The 19,433-nt window shown below is 40.5% G+C and overlaps 1 protein-coding gene across 4 annotated transcripts in view; it reads left to right on the top strand.

Moving 5' to 3' along the window:
- The window catches only part of CPNE4 (copine 4), a 258,007-nt gene that overhangs the window by 162,052 nt on the left and 76,522 nt on the right, over nt 1–19,433 (top strand). For all 4 annotated transcript variants that reach the window (XM_030491563.1, XM_030491588.1, XM_030491570.2 and 1 more), the window contains 3 exons: nt 1,819–1,893; nt 7,505–7,588; nt 8,458–8,547. In XM_030491563.1, coding sequence (XP_030347423.1) covers nt 1,819–1,893; nt 7,505–7,588; nt 8,458–8,547 — 249 coding nt within the window. The remainder of the gene's footprint in view (nt 1–1,818; nt 1,894–7,504; nt 7,589–8,457; nt 8,548–19,433) is intronic.

Consider the following 19,433-nt stretch of genomic DNA (forward strand, 5'->3'; position numbering starts at 1 on the left):
AGGATCTTTAAACCCACCAGACTACTACATGGAAGAGAAGAAACTCTATGGGCCAGCAAGCTCGTGTTTGCCTGGAGCATGTGAACCACCATGTGTGTGCCTGTGGGATGGTACTTGAATGCACAGTTAAGCATCTGTGCCCCTATTTGGCTGCATGTGAATATACCACAGGTCACTGCTGTGAGGTGTCACAGCCAGAACAGTCTTGACTCAGGGGATTTTACTTAATTCAATTTATTGGTAATTATAACAAACTTTTAATTGCTGATTTGGGTACTGAGGAACAAATATGACAAAAAAACTCTTAGGGAAAACACCTTTTCTCCCACTTCTCTGTACTCAGTGTCAGTTCAGACACCTCTCCTGCTTCACTTCCTTCATAGTCTCCACTCCCTTTGCCTTCACTTCATGCTATGCTCAGTCCCTTTGGTGAGGTGACAGGTGGCACAGGTCAGGATCAGAGCATAGTAAATCTATTTTTTTGCTGCTCTTTGTTTCTTACTCATTTTCTCAGCTCTGCTTTGGGCTGACACACAGGCCCCGGTCCCTTTGGGGGCATCCCTGCTCCAACATAGGCTTACCTGTGCCCTCAGAGGTACCTCCTCTGGCATGGAGCACCTCCTTCCAAGAGTGCGTCTCCAGCTGTGTCCCCAGCAACATTCCCTTCTCCATATCTCCTCCTGGATCTTCTTTAGGATGAATTCACAGGGCTTCTACTGCTCCTCCCTTAGTGCCTCCTGCCTCTAGCAGCTTCTGCCCTTTCTTAACTGTGTTCACACAGGGGTGCTGTATTGCGCTGCTGATGGGTTGATGTTTTGGGGTGCCAAGCCAGCTGCGGCCAGCTGTGGGGCTCACATCTCCCTACACAGGTCACCCCTGCAGCCCCTGCTACCAAAACCCTGCCAGTTATGCCCAACGCAGAGTCTAAGTTAGTTTCTGCCAAAGAAACTCCCTGAGGACCTGGAGTCCACGTGGTGGAAATGGTCTGAGCCTGGCTGGGGCGCTGATGTGGCTGCCAGGTGTGTGGCTGTGGGCATAAAACACCTCGGAAGCAGGTTCTTTCGGGCAATTTAATCTCTGGGGAGAATATTTACAAAGGGAAAGCTTTTATAATTGTCAAATAGAATATAATGTGGTTTATTTCAAAGAACATATTTCAGTGAAATATCCCAGGTTTGGTTAATACTTTCTCTCCACTGAAGCATTTTAATGGCTGTTTTGGTTGGTTTTATTGTGGGTGTTTTTTTTAGCAGCATTGCACAGCACAGTGTCTGGCGTCGTTATCAGCATAGTTTACACCACCTGAAGGAATCACACTACATTACTTTAGTGTTATTTTCTTCTGACCCAGTCTACAGTAAATGGTTTTGCCAGTGTACCTATTGCAGAAAAACTATATCAGGAGAACTCCTCTAACATAAATGTGCCTTTCGTAGCAACTAATGACAGGTGACTTCACTTCTTTTTCCATTTAGCTTGCCAAATTGTGCTGAAGCATTATTTTTTCCTGTCTGAGGAAGTACTTGGTCAGAGGAAGGGGGTCCCTGATGGATGTTGATGGCTGTACATTGAAGGTGACTGACAAGGCATAGTTGAGTGGTACAAAGTGATTTAGGTTCGTAGGCTTAAAAGGGTGGCACCCATCAGCTGAGCAAGGGATTCACTGAATGCTCTTAGCACTGATTGCGAAGGGAAACATATTAACTTGTACCACACTTAAGGTTCCTAATGGGGTCTATACAGCCTTCACACTGGGAAATGGTACCTTTCTCCCATGTCATTCCACCATGCAAAACTCAAGTGCAGCTTTCCATTTAGGTGATTGCCGAGGAATTGTCTGGCAACGATGACTACGTTGAGCTTTCATTCAGTGCGCGGAAATTGGATGACAAGGTAAGCTGCTTGATATTAACCTCACTGAAAGACATAAGAATGCCTGCAAATAGAATTTGATGAGATTTTCCCTGATGGATATTTTTTTGCCTTCTATTATTAAACATAACAGAGATTTCAGATGAATGTTCACAATGAGGCTTTCCTGAAGTTGCGAAGTAATTAAACAAAAAAATAATCAAGGGAATCTAATTAAAACCAAGACAAGTTAATTACTCTGTAACCGAGACAATTTAATTATTTAAAGTGCCACAGATCAGAAGTGCGTAGAGAAGTGAACTTTCTATAAGTAGTCAAAGACGTTATGCTTGAAGCATCTTAAAATAAAGCTCGAAAACTTCAGAAGAGCTGAGTCATGATACACATTTGGTTCAACAAAATGTAGCTTGAATGTGAGAAAAAGGCTCTTGCAGATTTGTTAATAACTTTTTCCCTTTTTAATAAGAAGACTCCCCACTGACTCAAACACTGCTCTTCATTGTAAGGACTACCCGTTTCTGAAAATATCTGTTGTTTTTTAATGATATATTTATATTAAGCACCTCAAACAACACACAGCTGAAGCTGACTGCTTGTGATGCTTTCAGTGTAATAGCAGACACATAATTATTTGTGGGAATCTGGGGGATGTCTTTGTAATTTATAGATGTCAGAAGACTATGATCCTAATAGGGCTTTACATATAATTGAATGATTACAATTGTACTGGATCACAGTGTCCACCATTCTTATATATAAAGCTGTTCTAATTAGAAGCATGTGGTCACACTATACAAAAGTTTATGATTCTGATGATTCAAGCATGTGCTTGTACAATGTGGCGTGTGAATAGCTTAAAATCAAATCAGTGAGAGTACTTTTGGATATAGACATCAGATTTTCAAAATCAGACCCTAACTGATGAATAATATTTCTGGTCAAAGCTGCCAGAAAATCTGAGCTGAGCAGAAAACACGCAAAAAGATGAATAGCACTGAAATTTATTTAGAACATACAGGTAAATAACATTCCCATGCTCAGGATCATTAACAATCCCAAATGATCAGGACCTGAATTTGCTTCTCATCTGAAAGATGAATGACCTTTTTCTTCAGTTGCTGAAGTCTCAGTGTTTCTGAATCGCGGAATTGGCTTAGGTGTCAAAATGTAGATTTAACAACCTCTCTTTAGACAGTCATCTTTAGATGTGATTTCTAAAGTTGTACACAAGGCCTGTTCCACATGCTGTCACATCCAGGAAAAAGGAAAGAACATATGCAACATAGTATATAGAACATAAGGTTCCACTTGGTCATTCCTTTTCCACAAATGTAAAATATAATCTGGTATAAATATTATGATTTCTTATGGCTCTTGTGGGTAGAAATTGAAAGGATACTGCCAGAGTGCTCTTCTGAGCTAGGGCAGTGTTATCTGGCCAACAGCTTTAGAGAGTGATTGAAACACTTTATGGGGATAAGTTAAGGAGGATCATTCTGAAATATTGCAAGAATATTGTCACTCTTGCCATTTTACCATGTCCAGGCAAGGTAAGCTTCATCAAGTTGCCCAAGGAAGTTGTGAATGCTCCATCCCTGGCAGTGTTCAAGGTCAAATTGAATGGAGTCTTGGCTGACGTGGTTTAGGGGTTGGAACTGGATGATCCTAAGGTCTTTTCCAACCCAAACTATTCTATAATTCTATAAAAAATTCCTGGGTGATGCAGTGTGCAATTCAAACAATGACTCTGTGTGTATTATCTGAATCAAAACTCTTGTCTTCAGCTGATAAAAATCAGTGGAAGCCTATTACAGTTGAAAGAAGCCTTTCAATTTCCTCCAGCTAGGCATGTAGCTCTAAACCTGGTTGGACCTTCGCCTACCTCATTTGTAAGAAAAGGCTTTCGGTATGGCTTACAGTGAACTTTGACATCAGTAGTTGCAAGGCACTGTTAGTAATTGCTGTTATTAAGGTTTGAAATGACTTAAATTGCACAGTTCAGCCATTGGTGAAAAAGTGTGAGTGCTCCAATGTCACATAAAGGTCAAAAAAACCCCATCAGAGAATTGAGAAGAGCCCATATTGTAAGATCCTGAACATGGTTTTGCATGCCTTTCCCTACTCAGAGAAGACCTGAGTAGAGATGTAACATCAGAGAAACAAACTGAGGGCTGGAACTGGCCTTGGAGTCTCCTGAAAGACAGAGAAAGCTTATGGAAGCAATCGTTCATGCTCTGCTGCACAGGGTCACCTTTGTTACCCCAAGGATTCCTGCACTGGTAGCTGTAGGGGTGGCAGAAGACAACTTGAATCCTAATGTCTCACAACTTGCAGATAGGGGAAGGTGGTGAGGGAGGTTCTGGATGTGCTGTAAGGCTAGACATCAAAATAAATCCTATCCATCCATTACAGTAAGTGGTATCTTGAATGAACAGGAATTTTCTTCCTCCACCCTTCAAAGGAAAACTTAAAAGAGGATCCAAATTGTGGTCCTTAAACACAAAAGTTTCCTTCATTAGAGAAAAAGATGTGAACAGCACATTTTTGGCAGATTCAGCAAGATTTGTTAGTATAATTTAACAGACAGAATATGTTTCTTGGTTGTATTATTGGGGTTTTTTTTCCACTCCCTCCACATAAAACTGCAAGCGGTTTAGAGAAGCCACAAACCAAGCAAAGCCAACTCCATTTTTCTTGTAAGGGAAAATTCCTGTAAGCAGAAACATTCAGTGAAAAATCATAGGAAAGCCACAGGTATGTAAGTTTCCTTTAGTTAACTGACTTTGCAGAGATAAAGGTTGTATTTTTTATTGCAGTGCTTGTTTGGAAGGTAGAACTGCATTTTCATGTTTCATTGAAGCCCTGTCAGCTCAACTGGCACGTCTTTGTTTCAAGAGATCCACTGAGAACACTTCGCAGTGGAACAATAACTTTTGGGAAGGTTCTATTGCATTAATAGCTGTGTCACAATTTCCATAACAAGCAGCTACGTTTTTATGGTAGCTATAATAAATAACAAGCAGTGGGGCAGGCAAACTGCTTTTCCTGTTCTGAAAGAGGCAGTTAGCATTGCTAAGGAAAGATTCTCCAGCAAATGGCTGCAAACTACAGGCTAATACTGCTCTTTTTTATATATATTTTAAAGTTTAAGCCTTGTACTTGTGTTATTACTGTGTAACTGCTGCACATACTGAATGAACAACTTTCATTCTACCACTAGCAAATGCATTAATCATTTAAACATTATTAAAGTAGCAAAACATTAAACCTTTATTGCTGCAATTCTTCTTCGAGAGGATATTCCTGCGAGATAATGCAAAGCTGATAGATTGAGCATAACAATAAAAAAGCTTTGAAAACATGAATAGCTACCAAATAAAAACGTTTCTTCAGCTTATCATTTTGGAGTTGTTACAAAGCATCTTCCATATTGAAGGATTTTTGTTTGTACCTTTGTTCTGAAAGGAATTGGCCTTTGGCTTTCCATTCAAGGGGGGGTGATAAAAGATACCATGCAGCATTAATTCGTTTCAGGTGGTATTGCCTTGGTAGCTAAAACCAGATCTTAAAAATGACTCCCCTTGTGCTGAAATGCTGTTTCAGCTTTCATGATACTCAGCTGGGAATGATACACAAAATCCTGATTTCCTTTCGGAATCTGTCTGCACTCCAGGGTGCATTCTTTGGATGTATGATTTTGAGATTTTTTCTTTCAGATAATTTTTCTTATTAAACTTAGGTTTGATAAAGAATCTGTTAACATTAGGCTTATAGTCAGCTTTAATCAGTGTACTTACATGTGAGAAGAGGCAGCTCAATCTTTTTTATCCCTATGCCTCCAGGTTTATGGCTTCACTAGGATTAAACCAGCAGCCTCACTCTCTGCTTCTTCTCTTCACTATGCAGTAGTAATCTGGCAGAATCAGATCACCAAAGGCCCCTATATACTATCAGTTACGAGTGGTGAATGGAGTCCAGATACTAAATCTACATCAGGGCCATAAGGCAAGCTCTGGAGTTACAGAATTTGTTGGGGTTTGTGCTCGTTCTGAACACTTTCACATTAAATGTCCTATTATCATGTAATTGGAACACATAGGCAAACCCACGGTTTTGTTGTTTAGAGCTCCACATGATAAGATTTAACAAATACATATGCATGCGCTTTGCAGCAGTTCTAAACATGCCATTACCTTTTCTCTAGTATGAAAAGAAACAGATCATTCATGGGACAGCACTCTGAAAACAGCACTGATAGGTGTCGTCTTTATGGATGGAAAAGACTTCGGGTTGCTTGAGCCTTGCCCAAGTCTTCATGGTCTGCAAGACTCACTTCCTTCTCCAGACATTCAAATTCAGGTGTCCCTTTTCAAAGCCCTGATTTATTTGCTTATTTTGCAGTTTCTGGAGTTGTAATAGTGCCCTAAAGACAAATTTGACCAAAATGATGTGCCCAGACTTTGGCTAGCATCTTATCCAAAGTTGTTCCCATCCCAATGTCTATCCAGCTAGTCAAATATAAGTATGGTGGGCATTTGGTGAGGAGAAAATTGTAGTACTATGCATATTACAGTCATTTTTACATTTAAGCTTTTATAGAAATACCAGAAGAGCAGAATTCCTCACTTCCTCATATTGATGTGGAGGTCTCTGGTTTTGGATATGGCCTATGGAGAAGAACAATATTCATATGCGTAAAGTTAATCATGTGGTTCTTTTGAAGAAGAAAGTGAAGGAGGGAGTTAAAACTACAGAAAATGGGCTGAGTCCATTTGAATCCTGCTTTTGCAGCATTGTGCTGTTAGAAATCTGAGTTGGCTAGCTTTCCCCCTCCAGCTATGGAGGGCTAACATCCAGCTACACTTCCACCCCCAGCCAGCATGGCAACAAGAAATGAGATGTTGAAACAAAAGATGCTGTGGCCAGACTTAAACAGAAAGCAACTTAACTGAGGTTTGTGTAAGAATGCTCAGGGTTGTTAGCTGGATGCAAGACTAGGAAAAGGCATTCTGCAGTGCAGTGAGTATGTCTGTCAGAGATTTGCTGGTACTTAAGAGATGTCAAGTAATTTTCTGTATTCCCCTGCTCTCTTTGTCATCTTAACATGGGCCCTGTTATCACATCCTAAAGAGGACTTGCTTCTCTAACCTCTAATCCATCTTGCCAGTACTTGTGTTAGTTGGTAGCAGCACATCTTGGCCAATTAACCTCTGTTTTGAGAGGTTGGGCAAATAGCACCCACTGTAGAATATGCTTCAAAGGGCCTTGCATGATAAAACTGATGTCAAAAGACCAAACAGGTATGGAGACAGAAAGGAACAAGCTAGATGGATGAAGGAGCTGGAGCTCAGGGGTCTGGACTCGGTGTAAGAAGGGAAAAGGCTGTAAAATGACATTTTACAGTTCTCCCTGCCAATTCTGCATAGCTAAACTGAGAACAACAGCAGTGCCATGGAAATCCTGGCGGAACAAGGACAAGAATGAAATATTGCTGAGAGACACCCAGAGGTCTCACTAAAGCCATGCTGGCTGTCCTTTTTAATTAGCAGGCAGGGACGCACCAGCACAGTGTGCCTGAAAAGCTCAAGGAAAATCAAGTCTCAAGAGTAACCTGTCTTGTATTTTGTTGTAGGACTTTTTCAGCAAATCTGATCCTTTTCTGGAGATTTTCCGGGTGAATGATGATGCAACCCAACAACTCGTTCACAGAACTGAGGTAAGGAATAGGGTTGGATTTACATTCCAAGGACACAGGTGGGCTGTCAGAAGGAATAGTTTATGCTCCTCATGTCACAAAGGGCATTACAATCACCCACATTTCAGAACACTTCTCTCTCTCATGTAATTATTGACTAATGGGTATGAGGTGTTGACTTATGCCCATGAGAGTAAGGGAAGATGGTACTGAAGCCAACTGATGGTACTATGGACAGGATCATATTTTTGCTATTAATACTATAGTGCATTTTCTCTACCTCCTCCCAGGATGCTGGTGTTAAGAGGTTTGTAAATCTGGGTGCTTACATTTGTTTCCTGTGTCCCAGTGCCATTATTGCTTCCGTGGTATTAACTGGCACTGTCTTCAAAGCAGCATTTAGGGGTACAGGCTGGAGCCGTATTTGGGATTATGAGCCTGTCTGTTATGGATCCCATAAAGTCTTACTAGCAAGGCAGCCCATGTGTGTGTAAATCGATGCTGCTCATCCCCATTGACCAGTCCTGCATCTCTTCCATGGCTTCCAGTTCAGTGATGTATTCTACAACCTTTCCCTTGTGAATTATGCTCCCCCTGAAGCATAGCAGTACTGGGGCAATCTCTGTAGCATGATCTGTGTACAGGTCCCATTTCCCACCCATGCTCCTTTCTGGGGCTTTCCTGAGGAGGAATGTTGCAAACTGCAGGTAGCTCAAGGGCACATATCCCATGCATGTTTTTTCTGCAAACCTCCAGCTGAGCTCTGCTTTCTTCTCTTTTTGATGAATGTACTGTATTGAAAACAGTACTGTATTGAAAATGCTCTTGTTAGCATTCTGTTTGGAGATGTGCGAATGCTAAGGGTTCCCTTCCTTTCTTTTCACTCACAGGTTGTGATGAATAACTTAAATCCAGCTTGGAAGACCTTTAAAGTGTCTGTTAATTCTCTGTGCAGTGGAGACCAGGACCGCAGGCTAAAGGTCAGAAGTCATTCCTACTTTTTGAATTGTTTTACTCATAGAAAGCAGAACTTTGTCTCCCTTTTTCACTTGAAGATTGCTACTCTGCTCTGTCCTCTTCTTTGATGGGAAAGATGATCACACAGCTGCCTTATGATTACACAATCAAATTAAGGATGCAGAGAAGTGGGAATCTACCGTAATCAATAGATTATGCTCTAGACTTCTTACAGTAAAAAATGATGGAGCTGGTTTTGCCAATCAGTTGGATGATTTGAACCCAGCATCATTTAACTGGTGGAAGTAAATTCAAGGGAAGTGGAAGCCCTGCCACCATTTTAAATACTATTTCCTCACTTTTATGGCTGGAGACTCTCTGTAAAAAAACACACTCAATTAGGAGTCTGTTATTATATTTGAAAAATAGGGTGGCCACAAAAAGGTACGTGGCATAGCAGTGACAGTGTCACTGCGGCACATGGCACAGTCAGCAGAACACTGATGGCTGGGGACTTGGAGCTTGGTGCAGAAAACTTCATCTTCTTGTCACTAATGGGTGTTAAATCATGGCTGAATCCAGTTGTTCATATCTTCTAATCAGGATTGAGGTTAATACTAAATAAAAATGTATTAAAGGAATGGCACTGTTCCCAGTGGCTTTTCAGTCTCTTGGACCTGATGTACAGGACATTGGATCCAAAAATATGTCTTTTTTCCTTCTTCTTACCATACCAAATTGTCTAGTAATGTTTTTTCTTTGTTGCTGTAAACCTTTCTTCTTTCATCATTAGAGCTGCACAACCCTGCAGAAGCAGCATTGTCATTTTTCACTCATTGTATACTGCAGGATGTGCTGTGCAGACAGAAGAAAATAAAATGGCGGGTGTGTACATGTATGGCACAAAAGGGTGGAAAAGGTGGAAAGGAGTCTTATGAATACTTGAATTTATACTGGTCATGCTGGTTGTGTTTTATAACTTCAATAATCAGCAGTTTTGTTATGGGATAACAGTGGTACTGGCAGTGTTTGTTTCTATATGTTTGTATGGTATTGGGGATGCACAAGGAAGAGACCAGTATGAATGGTTGTTTTTATATATTGTTTATGCCCCTTGTGGCACTGTTGTGGCACTGAGATGAGTCCAAGGGCAAAAGAAATACCAAAAGAATGAGGAAGTTTGAGAAAACAATGAGAGATGTGGCAAGGAAAAGTGAAGGATGAAGTAGATGGAGCACAGGATACTTAAGAGGCCAGAGCAGAGTGGTTGTGACAGGTTCATCTGAGATGCTGGAAGGAAGCTCAGCACCTCAGGTGGTGTGGGGAAGCAGTCCTGAAAGATATGTCCATCTACTACTCTGCTCTTGTGAGACCTCACTTGGAGTACTGTGTGCAGTTCTGGTGTCCTCAACAGAAGAAGGACATGGAGCTGTTGGAGCAAGCCCAGAGGAGGCCACGAGGATGATCAGGGGCTGGAGCACCTCCCGTGTGAAGACAGGCTGAGAACATTGGGGCTGTTGAGCCTGGAGAAGAGAAGCTGCGTGGAGACCTCAGAGCAGCTTCCAGTGTCTGAAGGGGGCTGCAAGGATGCTGGAGAGGGACTCTTCATCAGGGACCGTAGCGATAGGACAAGGGGTGATGGGTTCAAACTGAAACAGGGGAAGTTCAGGTTAGATCTTAGGCAGAAGTTCTTCCCTGTGAGGGTGCTGAGGTGCTGGCACAGGGTGCTCAGAGAAGCTGTGGCTGCCCCATCCCTGGCAGTGTTCAAGGCCAGGCTGGACAGAGCCTTGGGTGACACGGTCTAGTGTGAGGTGTCCCTGCGCATGGCAGGGGGTTGGAACTGGATGATCTCCAGGTCCTTTCCAACCCAAACCATTCTATGATTCTACCCCTTAGTTATTAAATGGTCAAACCAGTTGTGTTTGGCATGTCCAATGGGATTGAAACAGAGCTGTAGCAGATGAAATAAAGAATGACGTGTAGGGAAAGAACAGCCTCCATTTTAAACTGCAAGCAAAATTAACAGTATTGGCTAAAGAGGGTTTCTAATGCAAATGAAGAAACGTAGGGGAGTTATTTATTGTAGCATGTGTAGGATGACAGTAATGTGAAGTGTCAGGATAATGAGTTTGTTATCTTGGGAGGTTGCAATTTTATAAATATCCTGGGTAGATTAAATATCTGTAAGTTTATTGCCTGAAGAACAGAAGGCAGGCAAATGACTCTGTGTTCTATAAGCAATATAGTTATTCTGCAAAGGTGAAAGGGAGCAGAACTGTACAGAGCAATGCTGGAGAATATGGTATAGTCAAAATGTGAGATGCTGAGAGGCTGAGGAAGAGATGTAATGTGACAGATTGTCTGTGTTACACAGCCTGTCTGAAAGTGTACCTTATACAACTAGATGCGGAAGGTTGCACCCTTGCACCCTGCTTCTTCCTTTGCCCAGGGTCCCAGATCACCTAGTCCACCTTATATCTGACAGTAAGTTAGAGCAATCAGTTGTGCCTGCCCTCATAGATCTGCTTTTTGAGGTAGCTTAAATTGAAATGGGTAACATCCCATAGTAATGCAACTATATAAGTCTGAGACAAGAGATGGATCAGATTGCTGCTGCCCAAATGAAAAGCAGAATTAGCACAGCACTGCCATTACCACATTGTGCGTATGTGGCCTTTAAATCACTTAGATGAGAAAACCTAGGAAGAGATGTGTAAACAGCATGTGAAGCCTAGAATGTCAGAGCAAGTGGCAAGTCCACAGTAGAGAAATGTGGTTCTGGAGGGAGAAACATGCTTCAGTCTCCTTGAAATTGAGGCAAGAAGGTATGAGAAAGGCTGAGATTTCAGCTTGGGCAGAAGAAGATGGGTCTGGGAATAAAGGGGGTCTTTGGGCTATTAGCAGAGAGAGTAGTTATATTTGTTTGCAGATGATACTGCCAAAAGAGAGGCTAAAGAGGGAGAAGTGAATAAGAACAAAAATAGTCCTTTAGGACTGCTTGTAGAGAAGAAAAGGGGAAAGTTAGTGCAGGAATGGGTGAAGAAGAGAACCAGGGCAAGATGAATCTTATGAACCTATTGACAGTTTTCAAAGTAGTCTTGGTTCTGCAGGATCTTGTTTTTCTCTCTTTTTTTTTTTTTTTTTTTTTTTGAAGAATGCATGTTTTTATTTGTGTACACAAGTGTTTGATTTCAGTATGCGAGAATTTGCCTGAGGCTGCAGTTCAGGCTCTTGCAGGAAAGCTAAAAGTAGTAAGATTTGATCATTCATGAATGCAGAAATAGTTTTAAATTAATTATGGCTGTCAAAGAAGAAAAACATTTGAAGCTTCTTTAAAATTCAGGCCCTTTATACCTTTTGGTGGGTGTAAGATAAGGCTGCTATGGTAGAGCAGCCTGCAAAATCAGTTGTGTTTGACAGATAGCGTATAGTACTTGTCAGATGACTATCCTGTTTGCTTTCTATAGGGACTATAACTTAGGAATTTGATGGCAGCAAGGACAGAAGAGTAGAAATGACAAGAATTAGAGAGGTGAAGTGTCTGTGGTGGGTTTAGCACTGTATAAATGTTTATACTTCATTTACATTGACTGAGCATTCCAGTCTTCACCCTACCATATTTTGGAACATTTGATTTTAGTTGTTTTGTTTCGCTTCATAAAGTATATAGCAATATGTTACTGCTAAGTGCTGAAGAATTCCCTTTGCTGTATTTTGTGGGGGGAGATACAGTGTATTCCAGCAGCCTTACTGAGCATCAGCTCCTCACTGGGATTGCTTGATCACTGTAAACAGTAATTGCGTGAGGCTGGGTAGTTTTGTACCTGTACTTGCTGCTTCTCGTTTACATACTCTGGAAGGCACAGTCTAAGGTAAGGCTTCAAAAGGCACCAGAAGTGCTCGGAGGGAAATGTCAGCTCATGGACATTCTGCAAATAGAGAGAGTTCTTAACAGCTGACACATTGCAACTGTCACTACCTTTGGCTCACCTCTGTAGGCTATTTGGAGTTCTGAAGACTTGGCTTTTCATCTCTGCCACTGAAATCACGTGTACCGAGCTTAGTGGTCTGATTTGTGTTATGAAAAATGGGGATTAACATGGCAAAAAGACAGTAAAACAACTCAGTTTAACTTACAGAAGTTTGCTGTTTATAAGTCTTGCACCCAAAGCAGCTTTACACTGTCTGGGCATTTGAAACTTTCTGTTCAAAATGTCTGCTTAGAAAGATAAGATAAGCAGGGTCACTAAAATCAAAGCAACCAATAATTAGGGTCTGCCTCAGAAGTCTTTTGCCAGCATCCTTTACAAATTTCTGTTGATTTGAATTCCTCATGGGCTTTAAAAAAAAACCCAACTAATTTTGCTTCGTTTAGCTGTGGTGCAGAGAGCAGTTATCTTTTTATTCCTCTCAGGACGCCTTGTAAAACTTTATTGCAATTATTGCTGCTCTAGGTTGTATTATGAAAAAGATAGATTAGATTTATGAACCTGCTGAGCTTTTCTTCCCAGACATTGAAACCATCTGAGAAGTCTGGTCACACTTCAGTGCCAGTCATAACTTCATTTAATGCCAACGGTACAGACAATTTGTGTATGCGTTGAAGTGAACAAAGTACCTCTTTGATCCAAAAGCAGTGCATTGCTTTTCTAATATGTAAAGAGGTTCAGTCCACAATGGTCATTACTGGCAAATCTGAGCAAGGAATATAATCCTTCCGAGAAGAATGTCCTGTAAATTGTGGAACTTTGGCATTCAAGTTAGGTTTCAGCATGAGAGGTATGTTGCTGTGAAAGGTTTGTCTGAAATACAGGCTTGCATTGTGAGTATCTTCTGGCAGGGGATTATCTGCTCTCCATCCTTTCTAATAGTTGCAGGCTTCCTCTTTTTCTAGAGGAACATTTTTCTAGGTTTCCTTTTTTTCTAGTCTACACTGAAAACTCACCTCTTTCTGTTTTGGTATTAGATATTGTAATACTTGGGAAATAAACACCCAACAAGGTGCTGTAGAAGCACAAGCCAAATTGTGCATGTGGCATAAAGTAAGAATATCTTCTGCTGAGGGTGTACAGAGAACCTCACTGGAAGAAATTCTGTTCATCAGGAAAAGAGACAAAAAAAACCCAAAACTGGAAGGAAGACATTGCTACAGGTAAAGTAATACACTGCAAGGAGAGGGGAAGCATGTGTCATATCTGTCCTTAAGAAGAATATCCATTAAGTATTTTTCTGCATCAATCTGTATCATTGTGGTCAGTTTATTTATTGTTTCGTCCCCGCCTAGCCCAGATTACAGGTGATGGTCCTGATCCTGGTGACATTTATGCATGTACAGTAATGAATGGGACACACAGCTGTACTATTACATACATCAGGTCATAAGTCCTCTGTGTACATGAATGGCTTTTTGCAGCACGAAGCCCTGGGACATTACTGTTACCTTTGGGTAACCATTAGAAGGTTGGCTCTTCCTGTGCACTTCTAATGAGGTTAAAACCTGGTTCTGGCATTCTTCCCCAATCTCTCTTATGTCCAGTTGACTTCCTTGGCTCTGTCCATCCCATCTGGTGGAGTAGCTGTGTCTTAGCACACAAATTATATGTTTGGTTTTCTGCTGAGGGGTCTATCTGCATATACTTGTAGGCCCCAGTATATCTACAACATGCTAGTGCTAGTGAGATGCATTCAGGATGTGATTTTTAATTCATTTCCATAGTAAGACCTTTGTAATACATTGGCCTTTCCAATGTTAATTTTCACAGGCTGTGAGTTTTCTATGTTTTTGTGCTAGATCATTGTTAACAAGGTCTTCTTGAGAGATCTGCTCTTTGAATTGATAATCTATGCAGTGCCTGTTCTGCCTTGTTTATACTGGTATATAATGTGATCCTTGCTTACAATATTAATAGAAGAAGCTCAACAGCCTACAAGAAAGATTTTGATGTTGTGCTGGATGGAAAGAGGCAATCACTTTATTTTCATTTCATTAATTAAAATTAGAAAATTATTATTAATTGAATAATCTCTTCCCCAGGGTCTCTTATGGCATTGTGGGAGATAGAAGGTTGGTTCTTCCTCAAATACTTGTAACCTTCTGTTTCCTTCTGATTTCTTCAAAGTGTTGAATCTTTCATACAAAATGATGGATCATTAGAGGAAAGGTCTGTAAGTGTATTGGCTGTTCTATTCTGAGTTGAGGAAAAGCAAATAGCGGTGGGGCTTTTTTATGCTCTCTGAGTTATTACTGCAGTTTTCTCTAAATCAATAAGCTTTCAGTGACCTTTAATACGTGACTACAAGTCTACAGTTTATAAACCGTAATCCTTCAATAAACCCTTAGTATCTCTGAAAGCCAGTGGTGAAAGTAACTGAGCAGAACCAGCGAAGAGGGCCAAATAAAGCTTAAGAGGCAAGCAATAAGTAATGCATTCAGACAAATCTATTAGTGCTTTTATTCTTGCACAGTTTTGCTCTCATAGAGTGCTTGTCTCTAGAAGCACTAATGCGGAAAGATACGGTTTATGGTCAACAGCAATAATTTGTGCAGGACTGAAAAAAGCATGTGGCACAAAGGGCAATTCAAGCAGTGTCAAATGATGATTAGAAAAGCATGAACTAAAGAATTTCACACTGTTCCATAAGAGAAGACTCCTTTGTTGTTGCTGTTTTCTTTGGGCTTTTATTTCCATGTAGAGAGAGATGGGCGCCAAGAATGAATCACAGCATAGGCTAGACCTGCTGGTTATTATTTGATTGGGTGATTTCAGTCATACCTGATTAACTACACAGTTTTACATTCTCCCCTTCAATTTACTCTCCAAATGAATGCCAGTGGAGCCAATCATTCTCTGCTTGCTTACCCTGACGTTGCTGAAGAGGTATTTGCATATGGAGTCCTTCTTGTGGAAAGTCTTCAACAATAAGAAAGGGGGACTCAACCTTTACATGTCTTTCACAGGAATCAAAAGATGCCTTCAATTGACTTTTTTAGGAAGTCATTTCTTTTTCATTAGGTCAGGGCATTTTCCTGGAATCTTTAGAATAATTGCCTCACTCTTGGAGGTTGCAGATCTTCCTTTATCATCGGAATAGAATTTCTTACTCATTTTAAGGATGTTATCATGTTGTGAGTTTCCAGAGAAGTGCTTGTAAAGCTGACCGTGCAGCTGATAATTTCATATAATTAAAAGCTCCTTTTTGGTGGCCAAAAGACACACATAAAAAAAATAGGCTTAAATATTGGGATGCGGTGTATATTTAATAAGCAAATAGAAATATTTGTAAGTGCATACTGCATAACCAGAGTAGGAGTTTTAAAACAGCATTCTGAGAGGATGATACATTATTTTGAGGATTATTATAAAATTAAAGTGAATGACACACTGTGAAAGCCAGTTTCTGAAACCTTGTCTTGGTTTCACCTGGGATAGAGTTAATTTTTTCTCAGTAGCTGGTGAAGTGCTGTGTTTTGGGTTTAGTATGAGAACAATGCTGGTAACACACCGATGTTTTAGTTGTTATTAAGTAGTGCTTACTCAACATCAAGGACTTTTCAGTTTCCTATGCTCTGCCAGTGAGGAGGGGCATAAGAACCTAGGAGGGAACATAGCCAGGACAGCTGAGCTGAACTCCCAGAGGGATGTTCCATACCACAGAGCATCATGCTCAGAATATAAACTGTGGGGGAGTTGGCTGGGAGCCACTGCCCACTGCTTGGGTACGGGCTGGATATCGGTCAGCGGGGGGTGAGCAATTGCATTGTGCATCACATGTGTTTATTGAGTTTTATTCGTCTCTGTCTTCTCCCTATCATTATCATTGTTGTTATTATTACTATATTTTACTTTATTTCAATTATTAAACTGTTCTTATCTCAACCTGTGGGTTTTATACTTGCCCGATTCTCCTCCCATCCTACCGGGGCAGTGAGCAAGCAGCTGCATGGTACTTAGCTGCTGGCTGGGCTTAAACCACGACAGACCTCCTTGCATAAATACCATTGGACCTACTTTTCCTATAAATGATTAATTAGAATACTACAATTCTTAATTAGAATACTACAATTCTTAAATGTTTCTCTTCTTTTTTCCTTCATATTCCCCTTGTTCTCTCTGTGCCTGTGGTTGCAGGCACTACACTGATCATTAAAAGCTCAAGTGGCCTACTTCACAAGGTCTACTGTGATTGTGGGGAATTTGCTGCAACTACTCACCCAGTTTTGCCAGTTTGGGTTAATCTCTAATTTAGCAATTGACTTATTGTGCCTCCTGAATTGATTAATCGCAGCAGTTTGTTTGGAACCCTGATTTATCTGAGCAGGTCAAGGACTGATCCGATCAATCTTCATAAACTTGCAGGTGGGTTGCAAGATTTAAGATCACCCTTAAAACAAAACTGATTAACTCCTGGTGTGTGTGATCTCAGCTCACAGATTCCTTTTTACCTCTCCTCTTTCCTTGGCTCTGTTCTTGATAAAGCAGTTGAAGACACTGGGGAAGAAAATACCAGACTGCATTGAAGATTTAGGAGAGAGAAATAGGCTCAGTAAATGAGCTTGATGCCAGTTTTGTTAGAGTCAAGGGAACTCATTCTGATGACTTTAATAGACACAAGTTTGTTCTCCCTTATTGTAACTGCTGGATCTATAGCAAATTAACTGTCAGATTAATTAATCTATATTTGAGTTAATTGATGTTTGTGAGATGCTTTGAAGATGAAAGAGCTGTCAAATGACAAGTGTTGTCACAACAATTAGGGGTGCAAGTGGATTGCACAAGGGATAAACAGTGGTTAAAAGAAAAGAGCTATCATTCACATACCCAAGGGACTGGGCTGCTGGTAAAGATGGTGGTAGAAGGCTGAAAAGCTGGTATACATGATAAAATGGGTGGGGGTAGGGGAGGGGTGGGCATCTTCCCCCATCCATTGGGTGACTCTGAAAGATTGAATTCAGTTGTTTGCCTTGTAAAAAGAGATTTTTACTTTCTATTCCTTATCAGAGCTCCCCGGTTCCAAAAACACTGGGGCAGAAATGAAGAAACTCTCCCCCTGACACTGCAAGAAGGATTCATTGTGTGAAGTAAGGGCAAGGAGAGGACAACAAGCAAGTGGAAATATTGTGTGTGAATTTGGTTGTCTGGCTTAGGGGATCTGGGGAGTGTTTTCTCCGTTTCTCTTTTGCAAAGTGAGAGGATTGCCTCCAAATAATCCGTACATTGCCTTTATTGTGAACTTTCTTCCAGTTGTTTACTGCCTCCGTGGTTCCATCCCAAAACAAATACAGCCTTTCACAGCCTTTCACAGACTTGCATAGGCAAGTCATCAGTATGAGGAATGTTTGGAAGCTCTCTCACCTCTCGAGCTGTCTTTGAAAGTGAGTTTTAATCCCCCAAAATGAAACAGAGGGACCTAGAAGTGTTGCTGACTATAATCCAAATCAGAGGTCTCTGGTTCCTTTGCAGGGTAATAGCTGATAAAGTACTAAATCCTATCCCTGGGACCACTTAAAATGAGACAAAGGAAAGCCCTGGTAATGAGGATCAGTTCCACACTGGAGGGTGGGGCATAGGGGGTACTGATGAATTAAATGACCTCAGATCATTGTGTTGATAATGCCCTCAATACCGTACAGACCCCAGTATTAGCTGCAGAGCTCCTTAGTGCAGCAGTTTAGAAACCAGTGCTTTCATTTTGAATTAGAAGAATAAAACAAAGCTCTGCTTTCACTTAAACAGATCAGGATTAAGGCTTAGATGTAACCGTGTAAAGCAGCTGAATCCTATAATGGCTGAATTTTAAAGTGTTGCATATCTTAAAGAAAATCCATCGGTCTCATACCATTGTGTCTGCAGGACATTTTGCTGTGTGACTTACAGTGTCGCATTATATTAAAAAGAGAGAAAATGAATGTGTAACCAGTTTTTCATATGCTTTTTTCATTTCTTTGGTTTGAGTCTGGAAAGAATAGTGAAGGCAATTTCCCAACAATCTCATTTCAGAGACTCATAAAGTAGCAAAGCCTCACACTGGCTGACCATATAACCAACTTCTAAGGACCCTTCATTTCTTCTCAGATTTATTGGTTTTACTGGGTAAATTGAAAATTACACACTCATGGAAATTCTCTTATTGTTAAATCTTGTAATAAACGTATTCTTTGCTATGAGTAGTATATTTTTTTCTACTTAAATAGAAAGCTTAGCTCAACATTCTACTCATAGATCTTATCTTGGTAGTTTATATGCTAACATAGTGCCACGCAAAAATAGTTAAGCAGAGCAGATAATAAAATCTGTGTATTTTAAAAGGGAGTATTCTCAGGGAACAGAGCAGAGTCAAATGCAAGGCAAAATAATATATTTGTTCCAAAAAATTACAGTAAGTATCTTCAGGGGCCTAATTATAAATTATAATTAATTATAAATTATAAATTAATGCAGCAGTAGGGTAGAAATAGCTGTTAAGTGTGTCTAAACTTTAATATTTTAGAAGATGTCTGAGTTCATAGGAGTCACTTGGAAAGCGTGGACTTTCTCTTACTCTGGCAATCTGTGTTTATCCCTTCTATACACAGTGGTCTCCTGTACCACACATTCTGTTAAAATAGTTTACATCTGCATTTTCTGTTTGCCAAAAATATGTTTCCTCCCAGCTAGACGACAGACCATACATGTTTTGTCATGTGTATACACATGGGTATAATAAATATGCACCTTATATAGTGAATGGAGCTGTGTTTTGTGGTAAAAATGTTTTCTCTGCCTTACCAAATCTAAATTAAGCATGTTTAGTGTATATGTTAGTGTGAGGTGTCCCTGCCCATGGCAGGGGGTTGGAACTGGATGGTCTTAAGGTCCTTTCCAACCCAAACCATTCTATGATTCTATGATCTTCATATGAATTTTAAAGT

Source organism: Strigops habroptila, chromosome 1 (genome assembly GCF_004027225.2).
Source record: "Strigops habroptila isolate Jane chromosome 1, bStrHab1.2.pri, whole genome shotgun sequence".
Classification (NCBI taxonomy): domain Eukaryota; kingdom Metazoa; phylum Chordata; class Aves; order Psittaciformes; family Psittacidae; genus Strigops; species Strigops habroptila.